This window comes from Arachis hypogaea, chromosome 11 (genome assembly GCF_003086295.3).
Source record: "Arachis hypogaea cultivar Tifrunner chromosome 11, arahy.Tifrunner.gnm2.J5K5, whole genome shotgun sequence".
NCBI classification, from domain to species: domain Eukaryota; kingdom Viridiplantae; phylum Streptophyta; class Magnoliopsida; order Fabales; family Fabaceae; genus Arachis; species Arachis hypogaea.
This window is the reverse complement of record NC_092046.1, coordinates 125,101,281-125,128,702: the sequence shown is the minus strand read 5'-3', so window position 1 is coordinate 125,128,702 and position 27,422 is coordinate 125,101,281. Positions and strand designations below refer to the sequence as shown.

The 27,422-nt window shown below is 43.7% G+C and overlaps 2 protein-coding genes across 2 annotated transcripts; one reads left to right on the top strand and one right to left on the bottom strand.

Annotated features, from left to right (window-relative positions):
- Positions 1 to 14,782: 14,782 nt before the first annotated feature.
- Positions 14,783 to 16,781, top strand: LOC140176191 (uncharacterized). Its single transcript, XM_072206094.1, has 4 exons — positions 14,783 to 14,920; positions 15,087 to 15,728; positions 15,851 to 15,911; positions 16,186 to 16,781. The coding sequence occupies exons 1-4, from the start codon at positions 14,783 to 14,785 to the stop codon at positions 16,779 to 16,781; spliced, it is 1,437 nt and encodes a 478-aa protein (XP_072062195.1).
- A 6,790-nt stretch (positions 16,782 to 23,571) lies between these two features.
- Positions 23,572 to 26,893, bottom strand: LOC112722516 (protein NEN1). The gene is made up of 6 exons (XM_025773573.2): positions 26,481 to 26,893; positions 25,848 to 26,005; positions 25,706 to 25,752; positions 25,537 to 25,600; positions 24,438 to 25,159; positions 23,572 to 23,990 (listed from the first exon to the last, which is right to left on the bottom strand). The coding sequence occupies exons 1-6, from the start codon at positions 26,758 to 26,760 to the stop codon at positions 23,756 to 23,758; spliced, it is 1,506 nt and encodes a 501-aa protein (XP_025629358.1). The 5' UTR covers positions 26,761 to 26,893; the 3' UTR covers positions 23,572 to 23,755.
- Between the last annotated feature and the right edge of the window lie 529 nt (positions 26,894 to 27,422).

Here is a 27,422-nt window from a genome sequence, read left to right as displayed (position 1 = left end):
CATCGTCTTTCTGCTAACTGGTAAGCACTCCTCTCCGACTCTCTTCTTCAGTGTTTTTCTTAAGTTAATTTTTATGATTTATTTTTTATGTTAAAATAGTTAAACTAGACTCATAATATTATTTATGATTGTTGTTGATAGTTGATAATCTGATTTTGTGGTGTTGATGGTTGATTTTGTGATGTTAATTGTTGATGCTTTGAATTTTGATTTTGTGTTGTTGATGTTTTAATTGTTGAGAGCCGCAAGCTCATTTACAGCAGGGCAAAGCAATATGCAAAGGAATACCAGGAGCAGGTTGCATTTCACCTTAATATATTTTTCTTTTTTTCTGTTTTAATGTTTGTTTCTGTTTCCTTTATTACTTAATATTTATTTATGTTAATTTTTTACATAATACTAATTAATTTATTAATTTCTACCTCTTTTGATTTTTAGGTTTGAATCTTGACCTTCAATCCTTTAATGATGATGAAGATATGAAAAGTGATCAAGAATAATAATTGAAGACTCTTTTAATGCAATTTCTTTATTATACTATTAAATTTGTAGTGATGAAACATTAATTTTTTTTTTAATTTCAAGTTATTTGACACTGTTGCTTCTGTTTGTATCTTAATTTATATATAAATGTGTAAAAATTAAAATGTTATTTAATTTTTATAGGGGCGGGACGGGTTAGGGTAGGGCAGGCTACTACCCGCGGATAGGGGTGGGGCGGATAGTATTGGAGTGCAAGGAAGGCGGGGCGGGGTCGGGTAGGACAAAAACCCGCCCCTACCCGCCCCACTGCCACCCCTAACCGTATGTCCGTCCCTGTCCTTATAGTATATAATATATTTATAATATTATATATTGAAAACTGGTGCAAGTTGAAAGATTTTTTTGTTATATATATTTGTAAATATTATATATATTAGATAACAACTCATATATATTATAATTTATATATAATTTAATTAAGTTAAATTTAAGTTATATGAAATATCATTTTTATCTTTCAATAATAATATGTGTTTTTATTTTTATCAATATTTTTATTTTATTATAATTTTATATATTTATTTTATTAAAATTTATATAATTATTAAAATAAATATTAAATATTTTAAATATTTACATATTTAAATGTTAGTGAATATATATTTTAAATTATTTTATATTTTTTATTTACATAAAATCAATTTTATCGATTCAATCTATAATTTACGAATTAAATTAATAAACTAATAAATTAATTGTTTGATCAGTTTAATTATCGATTTAATTCTCACAAGTATACATATAATGAATCTTGCACGGCTAGATATTTTGCCTCAATCAATGAAATCAAACTACTTTTCTGTCCCCCCCAAAAAAAAAGAAAAAAAACACAATCTATCATGAGGTGGTATTTTTTAACTGAAAAAAGAGCGAAACAAAACAAGAATGTGTGTCGAATTTCCATTATATTTGTCCTTTACCCAGCATTAGTAGGAAAACGGGGATACAAACTTCAAAGTATAAACTATTTCTTTTACCGTTTCCCTTTTTCCGCTTAGCAGCAATTTGTGAGCAACAATAAGGACATTAACTTGTTTCTTGAATCAGCAAAATCAGGAAGAATAAGAAACATGTGCTTCTAAAAATGTCTCCCTCTAAATTAAAGTATGTGGTTCGGACGCATTTATAATATTCCATTTGCAATTTGAAATATTTGATGTTCCGTAGAAAAAATATTTAATTAATAAATTATTTATTTATTTACTGTGCATAGAAAGATGTTTTAAAAAAAAGTGAAAATTATGTCTAAATTGTTATTTTTATTTTTTAGACAAATAAATTTTTTATTTTGTAAAATTTTTTTATATATAAATAAAATAAATATTTTATTTACTAATATGTGTAAAGATGAAACTAATTACCAGAAATTATTTTTAATATGAAAATAGAGAATGTATTTTGGTTGAATATTGATATTGGAAGTGTATTACAGTATTGTGGAAATTATTCAACACGCCCCCCACGTGTTGGCTAATATATTGCCACGTGTCCAACACGCCCACCACGTGTTGGCCAGGATGCTGTCACGTGTCCAACACGCCCCCCACGTGGTGCAATACGCCCCCGCATGTTACCCTTCTACCTGACACCTCCATCCATACGTAAATACACTAGGTTCACCTATTCCCAACCAATACACCACCCTAAACCCCATAACCAAATTTTTGAGCCACTAATTACACACATTTTAATTACTAATAATATATCATTAATATTATCTTACCAAAATATCCTTTTCTAAATATTCTCTAATTTTCGCTCATTGATTATGATAATAAATGTATACATATTTTAATAACCACGTCATTAATTTTGGAAAAATATCCTTGCTTTTAATTGAGAAATAAATAATGTATAAAACCTTTTTAAAATAAGATCATTTTGACAATTTGTCCTCTTTCTAAAATCATTAAATTTTATACTCTCTACATTTAATTAAACGTATTGACAATTTAATAATTATATCACATTGTTCTGCCCCAATTTAATAAGAGTTGGAGGTTCATTCGGCAAACTACCGACTCTACAGGTTTCTGAACCGTACGAATCAAAATAACCCATGCGTCACACCACCTCTTGAAAAAGACCTAAACAGTTGGCGGAAGCTTCTAGGCGAATGTGCTCCAGCAAAAGGGCCCACCCAACTAATAGGTATAAAAGGAGTGGGACCTACCCCTCCCTCACGGTACGTCATCTTTTCACCCTAATTAGCTAACTCTTGGTGCAGGTGGCCCCACCTGCTGACTTATCGACGATTGTGGCTTCTCTCCCCCTTGCCAGGGTCGCACTCAGGTCCAGATTCTCAACACCCAACCATTGCTCACACCCAGCTGTGCAATCGACCATACATCATGACGAGCAACCGAACATTGGCGTAGTGTGTGGGAATTTGACGTGAGCAGAGCATAGAGCTTATCCCTCGTTCCGAGGAGGTACGAACAGAGGGAGATGCTGTCGGATGCCCAGGGGGCCGCCTTAGGAGCAGAGTGAGCTCAGGAACATCTCGGGAATGTTGAGAAACCCCCTCTCGCCAAGGCGAATCCCATGCCCGATCTCCAGAAAAGTGCCCGTTTGGTGGTACCGGCGGCGATAGCTCTCAAATAATGCAGGAGCTCAGGCACAGGGTCCAGAACTTGGAGAGGGAACTGGCGACAAGAGATCGCTACCATACCGAGCACAGTCGAGACTCTCGCTCACGTTCAGAGGCTCATTCAAGCCATTCATGCACCCAGTCCCCGTCAAGGAGATCAGAAGAACGACAAGAGGGACGACGGGTGCGATCGAACTGACGCTCACTCCCTCACCTACACCCATGGCATATCAGGAGCCTATGGCGATCGAAAGGGAGATCGAAAGAAGAGATGCTGAGATCCCATCATAATTGGAGTCACTCCTTTCCATCCATCCATCCTTAAGGTCCAGCTGCAGAAGAATTTCGACAAGCCAACGGACATGAGGTATGACGGAACCAAGGATCCAAAAGAACACTTGACGGATTTTGAGGCTAGAATGAACTTGGAAGGGGTGGGTGACGCCATTAGATGTCGTGCGTTCCCCGTGACCCTGACAGGATAGGCGATCCGTTGGTTCAATTCTCTTCCGTAAGGGTCCATCACGGCCTTTGCGGACATCTCGCAAAAGTTTCTAGCACAGTTCACAACCCAAATTGCTAAAACAAAACACCTGATTAACCTACTAGGAGTGACCCAACAGGTCGGTGAGCCAATGAGGAAATACCTTGACCGATTTAATGACGAATGTCTGGAAATCGACGGTCTCATGGACTCAGTGGTCAGTCTGTGCCTCACTAACAATCTAGTGAACGATGAGTTCAGAAAGCATCTGACCACTAGGCCAATCTGGATGATGCAGGAGATCAAAAACGTCGAAAAGGAGTACATCAACGACGAAGAGGTCAGCCAAGTGGTAGCCTTCAACAAATGGAAGCTAGCCAACCCGTCAACTCGCCAGGCAGGCAATACCGCGAAGCCAAGAAAAATGTCGAGAGAAAGGACATCCAGGAGACCATTTAACCCGTTTTCTCGGGTAGACAAGTTCACAAACTACACTCCATTGACTGCTCCCATAGTAGAAGTCTACCAGCAGATTACGAACAAGGGAATCCTAGCCAAACCAAAGTAGTTGAAAGATAGGATCGGGGGAACAAGAACCTTTACTTTGATTATCACAAAAGTTTTAAGCACAAGACACATGATTGTTTTGACTTGAAAGATGCGCTGGAGCAGGCTATCCAAGAAGGAAAGCTAAGCGAGTTCTCACGATTCTTTCGAGAACCAAGGAGGAGGGAGAGAGACCATTCCGAGGAAGACCGAAGTTGAACTGTGAAGCCAAGGCAAGATCCCCCTGAGAACCCGGACACAACCCCAACAGTGGTAGTAAATATAGTGGTCGGGAGAAACGCCCTACCCAAGTCAAGATCTGCATCAAAGAAAGATGCCAAGGTGCTGACTGTGTCTTCGGGAAACCACAAGATCTCCCAGAGATCTTCTTGAGATATCATTTGGCCTTGGGGACCGCTGGTGTAACGACCTCCCGGAAGAGCCGTCAATGGTGATCACAGCGAGGATCGGGTCTAGTCTGGTCAAATGAATCTTGGTGGATATAAGGGTGGATTCGAACATCATGTTCCAAACCTGTTCGATGCCCTAGGGCTCAAAAAGAGCATCCTTAAGGACCTCTGTCTTGGGGTTGTGGGGTTGAGTGACAACTACATCAAGCCCGATGGCTCTGTCATCCTACCGATCTGCGTAGGTTCCGGGGTGAGAAGGAAGTCCACAATGGCTGAGTCCGTGGTCATGAGGGACTCTACGGTGTATAATGTCATCCTTGGAAGGAGGACCATAAATGAACTGTCGGCTTTTATTTGCACAAAGCTCCTGACAATGAAGTTCGTGGCGGACGACGGATCGGTGGAATTGATCCGGGGAGACTTGGAAATGGTAGTTGCTTATGATAGCCAACTTAACATTGCGGAAGAAGCCAAAGGAGGCAAACGGGGTGTTCTTGGCAGATCTTGACGCCAGGGTTTACGAGTACCCAAGGCCTGAACCACAAGGTGACTTGGAGAAATTCTGGGTAGGGAATACGGAGGATAAGTTCATGTTCATGAACCGTAACCTCCCCTATGAGTTAAAAAAACCTTTGATTGATGTCATTAGAGCTAATGGAGATCTCTTCGCCTGGACTCCAGCTGACATGCCAGGGATAAACCTTGGCTTCATGTCACATCAGATGGCTGTGAAGCCAGAGGCACAGCCGATTGCACAGTGAAGAAGAAAGATGTCATTGGAGAGAGTAGACAAGGTAGCCAGACAGCTTGTTGGAGGCCGGCTACATTATAGAACTTGACTACTCCACAGGGCTATCAAATGTAGTGCTTGTGAAAAAAGCAAACGGAAAGTGGAGGATGTGTGTTGACTACTCAGATCTCAACAAGTCATGCCCAAAGGACTTGTTTTCCTTTCCCAACATTGATGCCTTGGTGAATGTTGCGATAGGGTATAGATTTTTAAGCTTTATGGATGCGTATTCGGGATACAACCAGATCCCAATGCACCGACCTGACAAAGACAAGACGGCGTTTATGATACCAGGGGGACTTATTGTTATAAGGTCATGATGTTCGGGCTGAAGAACGTGGGAGCGACGTACCAAGGACTGATGAACAAGGTCTTCAGGGATCATATCGGCAAGTCGGTAGAGGTCTAGTAGATTACATGCTGGTAAAGACGATCGAACTGGGCAACCTGGTAACCAACTTAAAGGTCATTTTTGACTCACTCCGGAAGCATAACATGAGGCTGAACCCCCTGAAGTGCGCGTTTGCCATGGAAGTAGGGAAATTTCTTGGATTCATGATCACACAAAGAGGAGTAGAAGCTAACTCGGACAAGTGTGAAGTTGTTCTTTGCATGGCAAGCGTTGGATGTGTAAAGGTCGTACAAAGATTAGCAGGGAGATTGACAGCCTTATCTCATTTTCCCGGCGCCTCGGTAGCCAAAGCGCTGCCTTTCTTTAACATGATTAAAAAGGGGATGGCTTTCGAATGGACCCCATCTTGTGAAGAAGCTTTCAACCATTTCAGGAATATTTTGTCGAAACCCCCAATCCTCGGGAAGCCAAAAGGAGAGGAGACCTTGTACCTGTACCTGGTGGTCACGGAGGAGGCCTTGGCAGTCGTCTTGCTTCGAGAAGAGGGCAAACAACAACAACCTGTATTTCATAAGTAAGGTTCTCCAGGGAGCGGAGATACAAGGCTGGAAAAATTACCTTTTGCCCTATTGATCGCCTCTCAGAGTTGAGGTAATATTTTGAAGGGCACCGAATCACTCTGTGAACCAACCAAGAGATCCAACAAATCCTACAGAAGCTTGACCTAGTGGGACAGATGATGACTTGGGCAATAGAGTTGTCTCATATGATATCCAATATGAACCCCATCACGCAATCAAAGCGCAAGCAATGGTTGATTTCTTGGTTGAAGTGATTGGCGATGCTCCCGAGGCCCCGAGCACACGGTGGCAGCTCCATGTGGACAGAGCTTCCAACCAAGCATTTGGAGGAGTTGGGATCATTTTAGAAAGCTCAAAAAGAATAACTTACGAGCACTCCATTAAATTTGAGTTCTCGGTCTCTAATAACCAAGCAGAATACGAATATTTGATCGATGACTTGATACTAGCCAAGGAGGTCAGGGTGGCAAAGTTTGAAGTTAACAGCGACTCACAGGTCGTGACAGCCCAAGTGAATGGGACATACCAAGCTCAAGACTCGTTATTGCAAAAATATCTATAAAGAACCAAACAGTTGTGCAAATATTTTGAAGAGGTAGTGGTCCAACATGTACCCAAAGAGAGAAATGCTAGAGCATACCTTTTGTCGAAATTGGTGAGCACCAAGCCTATAATAAAAAATTGATCTCTCATCCAAGGCTTGGTAAAGGAGCCGTCAGTGACCTTATGCTTGACTCAAAGTCAAAAGGAAACTCCTTCATGGATTAACTCAATCCAACGGTTTCTCGAGGAAGGGAAGCTGCTGGAAAATGAGAAAGAAGCTAGGGTCATAAGGAAGGAGGCCGCCAAATACACGGTGGTACAGGGTCAGTTATATAGAAGAAGATTCAACAGCCCTTGTTGAAGTGTCTGCGGCCCGAACAAACAGAATATGTATTAAAGGAGGTACATGAGCGATGTTGTGGGCACCACATAGGAGGAAAATCCTTGTTCCGTAAGCTTGTCAGAGCTGGTTATTATTAGCACTCCATGATGATGCATGCCAGTGAGTTCGTTAAAAAGTGTCGTAAGTGCCATGAAAATGCAAGTTTTCACAAGGCGTTGGTGGAAGAACTAAGCTCCATCCTGGCCTCGCGGCCTTTTTTCCAGTAGGGAGTCGACCTGCTGGGCTCCTTCTCGACGGCCCTAGGACAAGTCAAGTATTTAGTTGTGGCCATTGACTATTATAACAAGTGGGTGGAGGCCGAGCCCTTGGCAAGCATATCATCTACGAACTGTCAAAAATTCCTATGGAGGCAAGTGATCGCGAGATTTGGGATTCCTGAGGTCGTGGTGTCGGATAATAGAACACAATTCTCTGACAAAAGGTTTGTGAAGTTCTCGTCAGGCCTTGACATAAAACAAAAGCTCTCATCTATTGAGCACCCTCAAAGCAACGGGTAGGCCGAGGCAACAAACAAGGTTATTCTGAATGGGCTGAAGAAACGCTTGGATCAAAGGAAGGGCTCCTGGGCTGATGAGTTAGCCTCAGTCTTATGGTTTTATAGAATGACACTGCAATCCTCAACTGGGGAGACGCCCTTCCGGCTTACCTACGTGGTGGATGCTGTGATTCCTGTTGAGATAGGGGAACCAAGCCCAAGACTGCTGTTGGGAGGAGGTGACCAGGCATCCGAGAAAGACTTAGTAGATGAAACCAAGGCGATAACCCACTTGTCAGAGACAACGTTAAAGCAAATACTAACATTGAGGTGCAACCAAAAAATTCTAAATAAGAGGTTTGAAGAGGAAAACTTGGTGCTACAGCAATTATATTGGCTCGCCGATCCCGGGAGAAGCAAAGCTCTCTCCCAATTGGGAAGGATACTACAGGATAAAAGAAGTGCATGGAAAGGGCACCTACAAGTTAGAGCGGTTAGACGGGAAGGAGATTCCGAGGACTTGGAATGCAACGAACCTTAGAAAATTTTACTCCTAAGGACTTGACGATCTCCCGTTCAACCGGTTATCTTTTCTTTCTCTCAAGCTTGTTTAATGTTTCTTCTTTCATTTACTTTGTTTTACTTTCGCAAATTTACCTGTACTGTCATGAATTATTAAGGGGTTACTCTTTCCCCTTGAGGGGTTTTAACGAGGCCCATTGTTAAAAAAACATTTATGCATTGTGTGGATATTTATTCAGTATAATTGCTACAATTATAAAATCGGCTTCTCGAAACTAATCACTCCGGGAACCTCTGTGCAAAGATATACGAATATCCATCAAATTACGGTCGAACGGTCAAATAAAGAAACGATATGATGGTAAAGCGACCAATAAAACATGCAAGATTCTAATCATAAGTATCGAATCCATTAAAACGGCAGTCCAAAAGGGACTCACATCGACCCAACAAAATGACAAGTTCAGAATTACAAATACAAGGGGCATCACATTAGCCCGATAACAAAAATAGTTCATAGAAATATTACAAGTTCTAAAGCATGTCATTTCCTCGGCATATCAAAGATCCTGCCATCTTGAATTATTTTAAAGGCACCAATAGTGGAAGTGTTGAAGTCGGGAGCAAGCAAAGAAACATGGGCCTTGATTGCCTCTTCGGTAGCAACTATGGCGTCCCGGACGTCCTTGAAGATCTCCTTAATTTTCTTCTTCACATTCGCGGTCTTCTAGCGAGCGGAATCCACCGACTTCACGGCCTCTGCTAGCTTCTTTTCTAACTCCTTCACTTTGTTTTCCGCCACGGTGGCCCGACCTTGTGCATCATTAAGTTTCTTGGAGAGGGAGAGGTCTCAATCAACGAGGCAATTTATCTCTTCACTTACCTCCTTCACCTTCTTCTCCCCCTCGGCATGTTGGGTCCTCACGGCCTCCCCTTTAGCTTTCAAGTTGGATATCTCTCTAGGCAGCTCTATGTTTTCCCTTCAGAACATGGCACTGAGCCAAGACTGGTTCCAAAAACTTTCTGGCAATGGTGGGAACCCAGAGAAGGCTCTGGTACATCCACCTTGTCTGAGCAGCCAGATCCTCATCCCAGAAGAAATCTTCAGTGTCCAGCAAGAGCTGGGAGTTAATAAAGAACCCCGCATTAAAATTTTTTTCCATCACAGTGAGAACTTGCCCTAAGATGGAGTCAATTTTTCTCTTCTTGGGATTGGGAATGACGATCACTTTTGCCTCTGGCTCAATCACAACCCCTTTACTCCGATCAGCCTCATCGGTGGCAATGTTCTTAGGAGGTGTCTCAGTCGGAGGCCGCGATTGAGCTTCACCCTTGCCGGTCGTGGGAGCCTCGAGTTCGGGGTAAGGGTGTCTGAGCTATCCTTATCATCTCCAGGAAAAAGATGAGTCATCAGACAGCTCAAAGAAGTATTCCTGGCTACCATCCCAACTGTAAAATAAGCGAAAAAGCAAAGTTATGAAATCGGAAGAAAAACAGCAATGCACAAGACGGAAAAACGGAAGAACAAAAAAAAGGATAGGATATTATCAACACAATCGCAACCAACCTCCCAGCCACCCATTAAGAGATGGGGGTTGAAGTTGTTAGAACCAAAAATCGTCAACAAGACATCGGTGATTTGTTGGTTTTGCTGACCTAATCAATCATAGATCACTTTTGTTAAGTAATTGAAGCCGGCGCAGAAGCTCCAGTAGGTCGGTATGCACCTTTCTCCCTCAAGGGTAAGCCAAAAAGTGTGACGACTTCAAGCTAGCCTTACTTTGAAGAAAGTTTCTTTAAAACCATGGAATGAATTCTCGAAGAAACCGAAGATTTGACGATTTTGCACAGATTGAAAGGAAAGGTACCCCTTTTTATGCTTACCCTTTCGGGAGGGATTTGTAAGTAAGAAAAAGAAGAGGAAAACTTTGACGGAGGCCAGGAGCTCCAGGCACTCGTAAACCATCTCGAAGTACTGGGTGGCTACCCAGCTGTTCGGATGAAGTTGCGAGGGAGCAATGTCACACTGGTTTAAGAGGCCCATGACAAACGGAAATAAGGAAGACGAACTCTCAGAACTGTGAACATGGGCTTGTACACCCACATCCAGTTGGGAACCCGGGGAGCCTCGGGGTTGAGTTGACAAACATGTTTTTGGGCACCCGGCACTAAAACATTATAGTTGGCTTCCTCGGGACCACCCCCACATAACGCTCCCGAGTTGCGAAGCTCTTGTAAATCATCCACAGTCACCCTGGGGAATGTGCTCGTGACGTCGATGGTACACTAGACGTAACGATTCACAGGAGGTTGCTGCGCCATACCTACAGTGGGGGCATTACTTATGTTAAAATATCAGAAAGTCAGAAGCTCGAGTTAAGCCAAAACTAAAACTAAGTTCTCTTACCTCATCACTATCCTATACTGCACTATTTCCCGGCCTAAATCCAAAAAGAGACATCTACGACACACCCCTAAGGGCTATATAACAGGCACTAGTTTCATGTAGGGAAAAGCAGTAGTAAAATGTAGCAACAATGGCAAGATACAGCAAAAATGGCAAAAAGAAGCATCAAAGTGGAAAAATAAACATAAAAGAATGCTCACTTACCAATATCTGAGGTAAAAGAGGTTAAAATAGAAAATTGCAGTAGCACAAGATTCCGAATGGCATAGAGACGAACGCAGCAAATTATAGTGCATGAGGAAGAAGAAATGGCGAACGAGGGGTAGCAGTTGTGGAAGAGAGTGAAAAAAGGGAGTGAAAAGTGAAAGGGAGATATGAGTGATGGGATGGTAACCGTTGAGGAAGAAGTGCGAAAGGCCAGGGGTAAAATGGACCTTTCTGCTTGCTTTCAAATCACTCATTAAAGGCATTAAATGCTCTAGACACGAAAACCAAAATGACACCCCCAAGTAACGCATTGGGGGCAGCTCACGCGCACTAGAGGCATGAATCCTGTAAATAGAGTCACGAGTAGGGAAAGATAGCTGCATGAGGAGATACGAGTAAGATGAATGCACTAATCGCGATCCTCACAGCTTGCCACATTGGGGCACTGTTCTAGCCCAGCCCAATAAGGACCGAAAGTCCATTCGACGGACTACAAACCCGACGGGTCCTCGACCCATATGAGCCAAAGTGACCCATGCATCACACCACCTCATGGGAAAGACCTGGACAGCTGGCTGAAGTTTCCAGGCGAATGGGCCCCAACGAAAGGTGGTCACATCAGCACTTCGACAGCTGACTTAGCACCTGAAATGACACAAAAATTATTATAGTACTCGAAGTTCTATCTGAGAGACTATTATAAAAAAATTTGAATCTGATGACTATTTTAGATAATTTGCATGAATCTCATAAAATATTATAAAAATGGAGTAATTCTAAAACAATTTACGTATTTAAATAGTGAATCACATATTGATTATTATGCATGTAATTAAAATATACACACATGTCGGTTACTTAGGTCCGTGATGTGTAAGAAAAAATTTTGGTCTGATCGATTACAATGAGAATGTGAAATACTCACAAAAAATATGTATCACGACTGCTCAATGTACACGATACAATTATCTCAAAAGAATAGTAGTCAAGATATGAAAACATTTAACACGGATAAATGGGGATGGGGATAGCTCTCTAAAAAAATTTCTTTTATATAAGCAATTTCAATATTTCATTCACCATATACCATCACAACTAATCAATACATTATATTCTCTTCTCCTACTTAACAAATTATGGTAAAAATATTTTCAAAAGTATCTAAATTATTTTTATATAATAAAAATGATACATTTCAAAAAATATTTGTTGCGGTCCAGCCCAGCTGGCACTCCGCCTAGTCCGACCCGGCGTACGGTCCTACCCGACCCGAGCGGCCGGTCTGCGGGGCGTCGCATGTCCGGACCCTGACCCGGACACCTCTCCTCCAAGAAGCCAGCTACCTGACAGCTGGAGGAAGGAAAGTTCCAGGAAGGTGGGTCTGTCCTCGTGGGACCTACCCCACTGACTGGGTATATATGGGGAGGGCCCTACCCCTCCCCCAAGTTACGTCACTACCACCCTTACTCTCATAATTGCTTGTATACTTTCTGACTTGGGCGTCGGAGTGTCATTGCAGGTGGCTCCCCCCATACTTCACAAAGAGCTCGGGAGATCATCTGCAACGCGGCTCACACACAGGCTCAGATCCAGGCTGGTTCCCACCTCCTCACCTGGAGCACCTCTCCAACCCGTCTGGAACCCGAGCAACCGAACATTGGCGCTATCTGTGGAGACTGGTAGAAATGGACTTTTTGTTGGGTCTTGTGGAGGCAGACGACGGAGGCGAACCACGCGGGGAGGAAAGGGTTCCCCGAACCGGCAGGGTAGCCTCCGTGGCTTCCTCTCGCGAACGCACAAGATCCCCTCCGCGGCGACCCGAGCTCCCTTCATGCTCCCATGAGAGGCGTCCCTTTGGAGGAACGGGTAGCGACAGCGCCAAAATAATACAGGAGCTGCGCCACAGGGTACAAAACCTGGAGTGGGAGGTAGCTGGCAGAGAGCACCATCAACCAACTCCGAGGCAAGAGCGTTCCCGATCTCTCCAAAGGAGTGTGAGAAGCCCCCAAAGGAGCCGCTCTAGACGCACCCCGAGTCCCCGATCGGAGTTAAAAAGCCAAGGCGAAAGCAGGGAGGTGCCAAGAAGACGGCAAGATCCTGTAATTTACACCCGACCTCCGACAAGAAACACCGTGGAGGAAAACCGAGAAGACAGCAGAGAAAGATTAAGGAGAAGGCGACCACCTGTAATCATGGGGGCAACCCCTTTCCACCATTCGATCCTCGAGGTCCGACTTCCGAAGCACTTTGATAAGCCAACAAAGATGAGGTACGATGGGACCTAAGACCCCCCAAGAACATCTAACGGCCTTCGAGGCCAGGATGAACCTGGAAGGGGTGGGTGATGAAGTAAGGTATCGCGCCTTCCCTGTGACCTTAGCGGGACCGGCAATTCACTGGTTCAATGCTCTCTCCCAGGGATCTGTAACCACCTTTGCCGACATCAGTCGCGCCTTCCTGGCTCAGTTCACCACATGTATCGCTAAAGTGAAGAACCCGATTAACTTGCTTGGGGTAATACAAAGGACTGGCAAACCGACCAGGAAGTACCTGGATAGGTTCAATGACGAGTGCTTAGAGATTGACGGCCTAACCGATTCGGTGGCCAGCTTGTGCTTGACAAACGGATTGCTGAACGAGGATTTCAGGAAACACCTTACCACAAGCCCGTGTGGACAATACAGGAAATTCAAAATGTGGCTAGGGAGTATATCAATGACAAAGAAGTTAGCCAAGTCGTGGCAGCCAACAAGCGGCAGCCCGCCTACACCCATGCTCGTTAGCCCGGTAGCGGAAAAAGGTCAAAGGAGCACTCCAAGGACGGACCTCCAGCTAAAACCTTCAAGTCGTTCCCCCGGGTAGGGAAGTTTACCAATTACACCCCCTGACAGCCCCAATTGTTGAAGTCTATCAGCAGATTGCCGACAAGGCATCTTGTCAAAGCCCCAACAATTGAAGGACAGAACAGGAGGGAACAAAAACCTCTATTGTGACTAGCATAAGGGGTACGGCTACAAAAAGGCATCTTGTCGAAGCCCCCACAATTGAAGGACAGAACAGGAGGGAACAAAAACCTCTATTGTGACTAGCATAAGGGGTACGGCTACAAGACCCAAGATTTTTTTGTCCTGAAAGATGTTCTAGAGTAGGCGATCCGGGAGGGCAAGCTAAAGTTTTAGCCGTGTCATCATCCAGTTCCACGCCTCCCTCCAGGAGGATACCGTCAATATCATTCGGCCCCGAGGACCAATGGTTTCATGATTTTTCGGAGAACCCTCCCATGGTGATCACAGCTAGAGTCGGAACCGGCTTAGTAAAGCGAATCCTAGTAGATACTGGAGCAGACTCGAACATCATGTTCCGCAATATGTTTGATGCTTTGGGCCTCCGGGACACCAATCTAAAGACCCACCAGCACGACATGGTTGGCTTAGGGGACAACTTCATCAAACCTGATGGGATAGTCTCCTTGCCAGTATCCATAGGAGGGGTCGAGGGAAGAGGTCGGTAATGGCGGAGTTCGTGGTCTTAAGAGACTCCACGGCCTATAACCTCATCTTGGGAAGAAAAACTATCAATGAATTTAGAGCAGTGATTTCTACAAAGCTACTAATGATGAAGTTTGTCGCTGATGCTGGGTCGGTGGGATCCATCAAGGGAGATTTAGAAACGGCGGTCACTTGCGACAACGCCAGTCTTTCCCTAAGGAAGAAGTTCAAAGAAGCATCCGGGGTCTTCCTACCTGACCTAGACGCGCGAGTCGATGACAAACCAAGGCCAGAACCTGAGGGAGACCTCAAAAGTTCAGGGTCGGTGACTCGGAAGGAAAGTTTACTTTCGTGAACAAAAACCTCCCTCACGACTTGAAAGGACTGTTGGTGGAGATGATCCGAGCAAACGCCGACTTGTTTGCCTGGACACCAGCCGACATGTCGGGGATTGACCCCCAGACCATGTCACACCACCTAGCTGTAAAGACGGAAGCTAAGCCAGTGGCACAAAGCAGGAGGAAAATGTCCAAAGAGAGGGCCGAAGAGGTGGCCAGACAAACGGCTAGCCTGCTAGAAGTAGGTTTCATCCAGGAACTGGACTATTCGACTTGGTTGTTGAGCGTGGTCCTAGTTAGGAAGCCTAATGGGAAATGGAGAATGTGCGTGGACTATTCCGACCTCAACAAAGCGTGCCCCAACCAGATATCTGTGTTTTATGGACGCATACTCTGGCTACAACCAGATACCGATGCACCAGCCAGACGAAGAGACGACGACGTTCATAACACCAGGGGGAATGTACTGCTACAAGGTGATGCCGTTTGGATCGAAGAACGCGGTCACTACATACCAAAGGCTAATGAATAAGATATTTAAGGATCTTATCGGTAAGACGGTGGAAGTGTACGTAGACGACATTCTGGTAAAGACCACCAAGGCTGAAGACCTCATTAGCGACCTGGAGACTGTGTTTGCATCTCTTTGGCAGCACGGCATGAGGCTTGACCCGCTCAAGTGCGCCTTTGCTGTAGAAGCCGGGAAGTTCTTAGGCTTCATGATAACCCAAAGAGGGGTGGAGGCCAACCCGGAGAAATCTGAAGCAATCTTACAAATGAAGAGCTCGGGATGCATAAAAGACATCCAGAGATTGGCGGGAAGGCTCACCGCACTATCCTGTTTTCTCGGGGCCTTGGCTGCCAAGGCCCTGCCATTCTTCAACTTAATGAAAAAGGGGATAGTGTTCGAATGGACCCCGGCATGTGAAGAGGCCGTCAAGCACTTCAAGGAGATAATCTCGGCATCACCTGTCCTCGGGAAACCCAAGAGTGGAGAGGCACTTTACCTGTACTTAGCAATAACTGACGAGGCTGTGGCGACAGTCCTGGTGCGAGAAGAGGGAAAGATCTAGCAACCAATCTACTTTGTAAGTAAGGTGTTACAAGGGGCGGAACTAAGGTACAGAAAGCTGGAGAAGCTAGCATACGCACTCCTGGCCTCCTTCTGCAGACTGCGACAATACTTCCAAAGACACCAGATAATCGTCAGGACGGACCAAGCAATCCGCCAAGTACTCCAGAAATCCGACCTGGCGGGCAGGATGATGGCCTGGGCAATCAAACTATCCCAGTATGACTTGCAATACAAACCCAGGCATGCGATCAAGGCCCAAGCCATGGCGGACTTCCTAGTCAAAGTAACAGGAAGCCCTTCTGAAACACCGACCACACGGTGGAAACTCCATGTGGACGGAGCCTCCAACTAAACATTCGGGGGAGCAGGGATCATCCTGGAAAGTCCAACCGGAGTTGTATATGAGCAATCAGTGAAGTTTGAATTCCCAGTGTCCAACAACCAAGCGAAATACGAGGCCCTTCTGGGCGGCCTGGTTTTGGCAAGGGAGGTCGGAGCCACCAGAGTAGAGGTATGTAGCAACTCTCAGGTCGTCACATCACAGATTAATGGAACGTACCAAGCTAGAGACTCACTATTGCAAAAATATTTGGATAGGGTCAAAAAGCTGAGCGAGGAGTTTGACGAGATCACGATGCAACATGTTCCGAGAGAGAGGAACACCCGGGCTGACCTCTTATCAAAGCTGGCAAGCACGAAGCCAAGAACAGGGAACCGACCTCTTATTCAAGGTTTACTGAAAGAACTAACCGTGACTCTGCACATAACATGGGCAACCGAATCCCCCTCTTGGGTGAACCCAATCATGGATTTCTTGGAAAAAGGTAAACTCCTCGATGACGACAAAATGACAAAGGCACTAAGAAGAGAAGCAGCCAAGTATACAATAATACAAGGCCAGTTGTTTAAGAAAGGGCTTAGCCAACCCCTATTGAAGTGCCTGCGTCCCAACCAAACGGACTATGTGCTTAGAGAAGTCCACGAGGAATGTTGCGGCCACCACATCAGGGGGAAGGCCTTAGCCTGAAAGCTCATCAGGGCCGGTTATTACTGGCCCTCAATGATGGCGGATTCCAAGGAATTCGTGAAAAGGTGTAGAAGATGCCAGGAGAATGCCAACTTCCACAAAGCGCCAACGGCCGAACTAAGCCTACTAATGGCCTCCCGACCATTCTCACAATGGGGAATCGATCTGTTAGGACCTTTCTCGGTCGGACCAGGGCAAGTCAAGTACCTAATAGTCGCCATCGACTATTATACCAAATGGATAGAGGCTGAGCCATTGGACAGCAAATCCTCGGCTAATTGTCGAAAGTTTATGTGGAGGCAAGTAACAACCAGGTTTGGAGTCCCAGAGGTCGTCATCTTGGATAACGGGACACAATTTGCCGATAAGAAATTCGGAGAGTTTCTCGCCGGCTTGGGCATAAGGCAGAAATTCTCATCCGTTGAACACCCCCAAACTAACGGCCAAGGCGAGGCTGCGAATATGGTCATCTTACAAGGCCTCAAAAAGTGACTTGACAAAAAGAAGGGAGCATGGGCAGACGAGTTAGCTTCGGTACTCTGGTCCTATCGCACAACTTAGCAGTCGTCTACCGGGGAGACCCCCTTCCAGCTCATCTATGGGGTAAATGCAATAATACCCGTAGAGATCGGTGAACTGAGCTCACGACTACTTTTAGGAGGAGTTAAAGAGGCCGTAGAAAAGGACTTGGTGGATGAAGCTAGGGAGATGACCCACTTATCGGAGACAGCGTTGAAACAAAGAATGGCCCTGCGTTACAACGCCAAAGTACTCAAGAGAGAGTTTGAACAGAATGACCTGGTTCTACGACGTAACGATATTGGACCCCCGACACCTGGGAAAGGAAAGCTGGCGGCAAATTGGGAGGGCCCGTACAGGGTGAAGGAGGTGCTCGGCAACAGTGCCTACAAACTGGAACAGCTGGATGGCAGGAAAGTCCCAAGAACTTGGAACGCGAGTAACCTAAGGAGATTCTATCCCTAGCAGCCGAGGCACACTAGGTGAGCAAGCGTTCTACCGGTTCAACCGGTTTAGTAAGACCCGTATTGCTTTATGTTGGAATATTTGCCCTTTGTTTGTCATTACTTCATGATCATATTATTTGTGGTTAGTTGTTTTCAATTAGCTGTTCGTCGATAATTTATCATCTCTTGGTTTCATATCCAATATCTAAAGTAATCAAATTACCTTGCCAAGTAATTAGCACCAGAACGACACGGTATCCCGGGATTGATCACCCCAGGAACCACTAAGCAATGAACACCGTAATAAACGGCTACTGAAACGATAAGAGCCAAGGCCTAGCTTAGCTAGTCACCAACGAAGCGGTAAACAAGTACAAGCGAATAGCTAATTACCAACAAATCGGCAAGAAAATAGCAAGCAAATTGATTACCGACAAAGCGGGAAACAAGCATCTCGTTTTATACCGGAAAAATGGCAATCAAGTTTACTACAACAAAGCATTCAAAGATCTACATATTATAAGAAACCAAAATACAAAAGTAAGACCGCATCACTTCTTCGGCATATCAACAATTTTGCCATCCTTAATGGTCTTGAAAACACTAACTGCGGAGGTGTCAAAGTCGGGAGCCAGCAACTTCACTTGAGCTTTGAGGGCCTCCTCAGTCATCAAAATGGCATTCTTACTTTGCCTCACGGTCTCTTTATACTTCTTTTTTAAATCAGCTGCTTCGTTCTTGGCCGCGGCTACCGACGAGAGAGACTCGTCACGTTCTTTCTCGAGCTCCTTCACCCGGTCTTGAGCAGCGTTGAGCTGACCCTCCAAAGTGAGCTCCCGCTCGGTAAGCCGCGCCACGGCAGCATCGAAGGTCTTGACCTTCTCCTCTACATCAGCTAGCTGCTCCCGAAGCAACTGGACTTCAACCTTGTATTTATTATTAGCTTGGACAGAGGACTCGAGCCTGTTCTCCAACGACCGCGCCCCTGCCAGGGCAGATTCCGCTTTCCTTGCTATGGCGGCTCCCCGGAACAGGGTACGGTACATCCACCTGGCCTGCGAAGAGAGATTCCCACCATGGAAGAAGTCCTCCGTGCCGGGGAGTAGTTGGGAATCAATAAAGTTCCCGGCATTGAAGTTCTTCTCCATCACCATAAGAACTCCCTCGGGGCTAGAAGACGGTTTCCTCTTCCTTGGGTTGTTAACGACAATCACCTCTTCGTCCTCCGCCTCGACCTCTGGTTGGGGACCCGGACCACCACTAGTCCTGATCACCTCACCCTGGGTAGGTTGGGATTGAGCTTCGGCCTCGACGGCATTGTTGGGAGGCACCTCCTGGTTCTGGGTAGCAAAGTCGTCATCGCTATCACCAGCGAGAAATGTATTGAACAAGGCATCAAGCCCAACTTGCTCGCCAGCCATTGATACTGAAACAAAACACGGAAGCTAGTTAGTCGTTAAGTCGGGTGAATAAGCAAGGGTAATAGCAAATGCGGGTGCACCACTAAACAACTACTCACATATATAATTCCTAGCCATATCCCGATCACCCATAAGGAGATGGGGATTAACATGATTCTTCTCAAAGATAGCCAACAACACGCCGGCAACCCTCTTGTTCTCGGAAGACAGCCCTTTGTACGTCACCTTAGTAAAGGTGTTAGCCCCCGTCCCGAAACTCCAGTAGGTCGGGATGCGACGTTCCCCCTCCAACGTCAACCAAAAGGGGTGCCGCCCTTCGGCCGGGCGAACCTTGAAGTATTTATCCTTGAACCCATGGTATGAATCCTCAAACAGACTAAAGATCCTCCGGCCTTGGGCTGACCGGAAAGACATGAAACCCTTTTTTTCCTTCCCCTCCTTAGAAGGGTTCGTCAAGGTAAAAAGAAATAAAAATACCTCGACAGAGGCCGGCAGTTCTAAGTACTCACAAACCATCTCGAAAGGGGGAGAAGGGGATGCAAACTCCCAGCTGGGTGAACATCACTTTGTACATCTAGATCCAATCGGGGACCCGAGGAGAGTGTAGGTTTAGTTGGTATATCCGCTTGTGAACGGCAGGGACAAAAACCTCGTAATTGGCTTCCTCCACTCCCACCACACAGGTACTCGGCTTGTCAGAACTTGCTAAGCTCCTCTAAGTCCATCTGGTTAGGGGTATCCTTCAGGTCCGAGGTTACCCAGGCGTACCGATCATAAGGTGCTCTCGCAATGGGAGCCCGTGCAACAGGACGTTGGGCCATACCTACAGTGGAGGCACCACTCACAGTTAGTCTAAGAGATCGGGAGATCGGGACTGGCCCAGAAACTACAGTTTGTCTATTCGATAGCTACAGTCAAACAAGGGATAAATCTATAGCCAAAATAAAGCCTAAAAAACCAACATTCTGGAATGGTAACCCCCCTAACGCATCTACCTAACGCTAACGTCATTTAACATGCAATTCAATCAAATGAACAACACGCATACAGAAGCGAAACAGGAAAGCAAGCGGCATAAATAGCAAAATAAAGTTATCCAGACTGAGGGATGAAAGATGGAACTTACCAAGACAATCGTAATGATCGAAGGAGGGTGGAAAGCTGGAGGAGACTTGAGCAGAGTAGAAAGTTGCAGCAGGGAATTTGGAAAAAGATGGGAGGAAGTGAAAAGAGTGTGATGGCAGTAAGGAAGTGAAAACCAAGGTTGCGAGAACCGAACCGGTCAATGAACCAGTAGAGTGACTGGTTCACTGGTTTAGTGGTTCGACCGGGGACCCGGGGTTCAACCGATTTAATTAAATATTAAATAAAATTATTAAAATTAAATATATAATTTTAAATATTAAAAAAAACATAATTGGACTATCATCCATCAACTATCAAACAGAAAATTTAATGAAACACCATCAACTATCATCCATCAAAATTTAACAAAACCATTTACCACAAGTTCTATACTAATTGGACTAGGGCAAACCACATGTTTTAGTCCATGCCAACATTGTTCCAAGCAGGTACTTCATGGCTGCAAAGGGTCTTTATGAATGCTCCAATCTCAGTTAACAACAAAACCACCACAGCTATATTCCAATACAAAGGCATCTCAAACACTGATCCCTTCTCTTCCTCAACTTCAACTTCCTGCTAGAAATGACTCAGCTTTTGCACAAAATCTCAACAAGAAACTCAGAAGCCTAAACTCTGATCAATACCCTGCTCTTGTTCCTCTCAAAGTTGATAGAAACTTCGTCTACACTAGTAAAACTCAGCAAACTCCACAAACTCCACAGTAAAACTTAAATCAGCAAACTCCCTAGTAAAATCAGCAAACCCCACAGAAAATTATGAACAAAATTAACTCAGCCAACCCCACAATAAAACTAAACCAGCAATCAATAACCTCAGCAAACAATTACTAAACCAGCAAACAATAACTTCAGCAACCAAATCATGAATAGAATAACAAATAAATTAATAACCTCAGCAAACACTTACTAAACCAGCAAACAATAACCTCAGCAACAAAATCATGAATAGAATAACAAATAAATTAATAACCCCAGCAAACAAGTCCTAACCCAGCAAAAAAAATCATGAACACTTGAACAGAAAATCAGAACAGAAAAAAATAACCTCAGCAAACAATAACCTCAGCAAAAAATAAATTAATAACCTCAGCCAAAAATATCATGAACACTTGAACAGAAAATCAGAACAGAAAATAAAAAACATGGAACAGAGTAGGAAGCAGATGCCGAGGAGATGGCTGCGAAGTGTGAAACATGGAACACAGTATTACTTACCGGCGGTGAGCAACGGCGACAACAGAGGATGCGACACCGGCGAATACAGAGAAGGCGAGCTCCGCGATGACAACGACGCGGTGGGGCTGCGGTGGTCAAACCCGTCGCTATGGTGGCTGCGGGATGCGGTGGCGGCGGGCTGCAGTGGCGGCGCGATTCTCAGAGAAGAGAGAAGAGAGGAGAGATGACAACGATTGGTGGCTGCGCGATTCTCAGAGAAGAGAGAAGAGAGGCGAGCTCCACGATGACAATGACGCGGTGGGGTTGCAGTGGTCAAACCCGTCGCTATGGTGGCTGCGGGATGCGGTGGCGACGGGCTGCAGTGGCGGCGCGATTCTCAGAGAAGAGAGAAGAGAGGAGAGATGAGTTTGTGAAGAAGATGGGTTACGGCCTTACAGGGATATATTTTAGGTCTTTAGGGTTCACTTCAGTTTTGACTTTTTTTTTTCTAAAGGATAAAACGGCGTTGTTTGGAGGGTTTATTTTCGAACCGGAAACCCTCCAAAAAACCAGACGGTTCTACCGGTTCACCGGTTCAACCGGTTATTCTAAACTCACCCGGACCGGCTTGGTGACGGTTCCCGGTTAACCGGATTGAACCGGTCGGTCCGGTTCGGTTTTCAAAACCATGGTGAAAACTGAAAGAGAAACTGAAAGGAAAACTAACTCCAAGAAGCGCGAAAGACAGGGGTACAGCGGTCATTTCACGCAAAGTTTTAAATCACTCATTAAGAGCATTAAATGCTAGACACGAATAACGAGGCGAGAAACGGCGCTCCCCTACAGCGAGGAGGTTCACACGTGCAAACAAGGTACGCCCCAATCACGCGTGACCGACAAAACGACAACACACGCGAAGAGGAACTGAACGCGCCAACCACGGTGCTCACAGTCATAGTTGGCGCGTTGGGGGCACTGTTGCGGCCCAGCTCAGCTGGCACTCCGCCTAGTCCGACCCGGCGTACAGTCCTACCCGACCCGAGCGGTCGGTCGGTGGGGCGTCGCACGTCCAGACCCTGACCCGGACACCTCTCTTCCAAGAAGCCAGCTACCCGACAGCTGGAGGAAGAAAAGTTCCAGGAAGGTGGGTTTGTCCTCGTGGGACCCACCCCACTGACAGGGTATATATGGGGAGGGCCCTACCCCTCCCCCAAGGTACGTCACTACCACCCTTACTCTCATAACTGCCTGCATACTTTCTGATTTGTGCATCAGAGTGTCATTGCAGGTGGCTCCTCCCATACTTCACAAAGAGCTCAGGAGATCGTCTGCCACGCGGCTCGCACACAGGCTCAGATCCAGGCCAGTTCCCACCTCCTCACCTGGAGCACCTCTCCAACCCCTCCAGAACCCGAGCAACTAAACAATACTTTTATATAATTTTTTAAAAAGTATGTGTCACATTTACCATAATTTTTATTTCTAAATAAAAAATATTATGATATTAAACTGAGTCTTAATAAAAGTGATATGTTTAAGGGAGTTATTGATATGATTTTTATTTAGAAAAAAATTACAAAAATAGTAAATACTATTTTTATCCTTAACATTCATACTTTATTTTAATTTTATCTTTAACGTATAGTTTCAATTTTATCATGATGTTTTAATTATACTACAATCCTACATGTTAAACGGTCAATGACACATTAGTATACAATTACTATATTAATATCTCCGATAATAGTGTTATCCCTCAAGAATATAATTAAAACATATTTAAAATACTAAAGACAAAATTAAAATAAATTAGATGTTGAGTTATTTTAAAAAGTTTTTAAAAAATTTTATAGAGAAAAAATATATTTAACCTTTTTTAAAAGAACACGGTTCTTTCTCAATTGTTACTTACTTCATTACTGTCGCAAGAGTGAGTGTTGATTTTTCACTTTTAATATTGACTCTTATTGGTCCTTGAAATTAATAATGCTACTTTCATCTCTCGTCTACATTTTTTTGCCACAAGTTTATTGTAGAAGGTGAAGATGGAGTTGAGTTGACTAGTTGAGGACGAACCCATGACCATGAGTAAACAGAAGAATTTTGAAAGGTATGAACATTAGTTGAACTATGAATCATGAAATTGAACTAATTAACATCAGTACTCTATACTTAATAAACAAATCTGATTGTAGCAAATTCTGTTGATAACAAATTTTAATCAGTGCCATAATGTAGCACCTAACCTAAAATTAAATGTAAAATCCCATCTTCGGATATTCCTTTTACTTGCAATCGATAATCAACTTTTTGGCAACTAGTTTGATCCCTGCATTCTGCTGATAGTCATATGGATCTAGGGAGAAGAATGCGTCCACAAATGTCCCAGGCGTGAACAACGAACCCAGTTCTTCGGCATCAAACTTGCTGAAGAGGAGTCTTTGCACAGTGCCAGATGATTCTCTCTGATATATCTCAGTGGCATAGAAGGCAACGTCTCCACATACTGCTGTAGGTATACTGCAATGTAAGTGTTGCAAAAATCAGTGAAATTCTCAATAGGATCACAATAGCAGAAAAATTTGAATTCACTTCACCAATTCAGTTAATGATATTCTTGAAGTCATCCCTACCTTCATGATGTTAAGCTCACAAACAATAGAAAGCGCACATTGATATACTGTAATTTCTTATGATTTAAATATAACTAGAAACAAGTTCAGAATAATGGAAAATCTTCTTGAGTTGCTTCAAACCCCAAAATATTTGGTGGTCATGTAAAATTTAATTGCCGGTTTCCGGAAAAACTTTGCGTGCTGAAATGAGGCTATCATTTTCATTGCTAATTCAGCTCAAATCAGATTTGGCTTTGGTAAGCTAAAATACTGGGGGTTCAAACTTTTTCTTAAAAAAGAAAGAAAAAGAAAAAAGAATATCCATGCTTATGTATATAGGCCAAGAACTTACTGCAATCTGGCAGTCGGATAGTTGAAGAAGCCTTCTTTTCTAATAACAACTGGCCTCCAATCAGAGCTGCTTCCAGAATCCACGGATAACTTTTGTACAACACTGTCACATGCATCAAGAACCTTACATAAACTCGGTGATGCGTCAACTACAAAATTTAACCGCGGCCGACCAGCATTATCGTAAAACTTTGTGCTTATTCCAAACCGAACTTTCAGACTAGTGCAATGAAGCTGAAAGGGGAAACCACTGTGCTGTAATTCTATATTCCGACTGCCAAAGAGAGATGGAACAAGAGATGCATCAATAGAAGGAATACATATTTCATCCGGTTCTAGAACAACGTAGCTGCTGCATGCTGGAGACACAAAAGATGAGGAAGACATCTCAGTTGACTCTTGTGTGGGTTTTTCATCCATGGCAACATCAGACTGAATGGACTTTTGTATTTCATCACCAAGAGTACGTAGATCGAAAGAGTCTTGTTTATCTATATTGGACTGTGCAGTATCTACGACAGCTCCATTTGCATTGCCCCTTGTAAGAGAAAGTATTGGATGATTTTCTTCCTTGGTTGCAGTGGCAGATGATGACATTACAAAATCCTTGTTCATATTTGATGAGCCTCCATCTATGGGAGATTTCCCGTTACTACGACTTCTGGTAATAGCATTGGGTGAAATCCAACTGTTTGCAGTCAATATATCTGGGAGACTAGACTCCTGTGTAGACAAAGAGATTATCGTTATCTCTATGATAAATTTCTCAGTTAATTTGTAAAATAAGGGAGAAAGTTCAGAAATCATGCATGTAACTATAGAGTTGAAACACCAAGAAATGTTGGATTATTCTTCCCACAAACTGCAGTTTAATTATTTAAAAGGAAGCCCAAGTGTTAAGGTTTGTCATGTATAATTAAACCTGAGTAACCATATATTTTGTTGATGTCACAAACTCGTGAATTTTGGTTTCTGTTTTAGTTAAAAAAAAAAAAAAATAACAACGACAACAATAATAACAATAGGCAATACATCAATTGCAGAGTTGTTCCAATTCCAGCAATAAATCATAACAAAAGCTTTAAAATTAAGAAACTTACCAAGAATAGAACTGTTGAGCAGTATTTAAGTACTTCAAGATTCATTCGAACATCATCTAAGCTCCTGGTAATATGTTGCAGAAAATATTAGCAAAAAGAAACTGTCTATATGATGCTATAGAGAATGAATGACAAATAACTCTTTGCATTAGGTACATTCATTAGCTACCTATGTGTTTGCTGTCCAAGCCCGAAATATGTAGCAAGAGAAGCCATCTGCAGCAAATAAACGAATTTTTATAAGCTGATGGCCAAACATGAAATTGTGAAACTGAAAAAGAGCCACACATGTCAAATTAATGAAATCATACCTTCATATTACCAGCTCTTCTTCCAAATTTTTGTGTTAACACAACCAGAGAGTCAATAGCACCCTTTGGCTCTGGTGCTTGCTGATTGATAGCAGCAAATGCCTCTCTGATCCGAGCACAGTCGAATCTTAAGATATTGTGACCCGCCCAAATCCGGCCTACACACAACTCAGCACAAGCGACACATACATAACCATCATTCAAAACCAGAATTTAGGTTAAATCATGAATTCACTTCCACCTAACTACATAAGCTCTCAAAAGAGATGGTTCAAGCTATATCATAAGAGTATCTATAACCAATTCACCAGTAAAATTATGCATTATTCAGAATTCAAGCTGAATTAGCTAATAGCATGCAAGCATGAGAATATCTATAACAAATTCACCAGTAGAACTATGCATTATTCAGAATTCAAGCTCAATGAGCTAATAGCATGCAAAAAGGGCACGAAATGGCTTCAGATAATTACTGTGCCATAACTCAAAACTTCAAACCTACAAGAGTTGTCACCGAAGGTGCTCAATTTCAAAAAAGAAACCATTTCTGGAAAATTCAAATTGAATTTGAAAACGAAAACGCAGCAGCAGAGCTTTCGTGACAGCGGAGCAAAAGAGTCAGAGGAAACCAACCATGGAGGAGGTCGTAAACCGCGTCGGCGATGTCAGCGAAGGTAGGTGCGGCGGCGACGGCGTCAGCGGTGATACCGTTGCAGCGCTCCGACAAGGGCGAAATGAGTGAGAGGTCGGCGGGTCGAACCAGTGTGGAGTAGTTTCGGAGCTCCGTCAACGTTCTCGGGCACACAAGAATGGCTCCGAACTCAAGAATCGCAAAACCCTGACCGGGTCGGGTTGGAACGGTTGTTTCGACGTCGAAGAACACTATTTCGGATCGGTCTTCGTTCGGACCCATTTCAACAGAAAACGATAATCACTGTATCCAATTGAGAAGAACAGAATGGATTTTTAATTGAGTTGATTGATGTAAACTTGAACATTCAAAACGCGCCAATTGTGATTGTTTATATAGTGAACCAACGACGAGGGTGTTGCCGTTTTGTCTTGTGGTATTTATTTATATTTTTTTGAGATTGCTTCATGAGTTAGGTTTCCTTTAGTGGGCTTTTTTTGAAAAAAGTTGGAGGCCCATGCAAGTAATTGAGAAAGTAGAAACCCACACGTGAGGGTATAAACTGAATGACTGGGTGCAATGTTGGAATATGCTTAATGTCTCTTACTCTCTTATCTTGCCTCTAATGCCTAGTTAGCTAGCTAACCTGAATGAAAAGAAATGAATGAACTGGAAAACTTGATGGAGATTACTGAGTTTGGAATATGCTTCATGTAAGTCGTAACCTTGGAATTTTGATTGCTTCCAATAAGTAACTTTAAGCCGTGTGGGTTTCCAATGTGTTTAAATAGTTGATGGTTTATAGTTTGGGATTAGGATATACATTGTTGTTCTTTTAAGGTATCTTTTACGTGTATATAGTATATACTGGTGGCGAGGTTAATCTTTTTGGATAGGAACCTTTCAAGTTTCAACACTTATAAGAAAAAATGAACAAAAATATT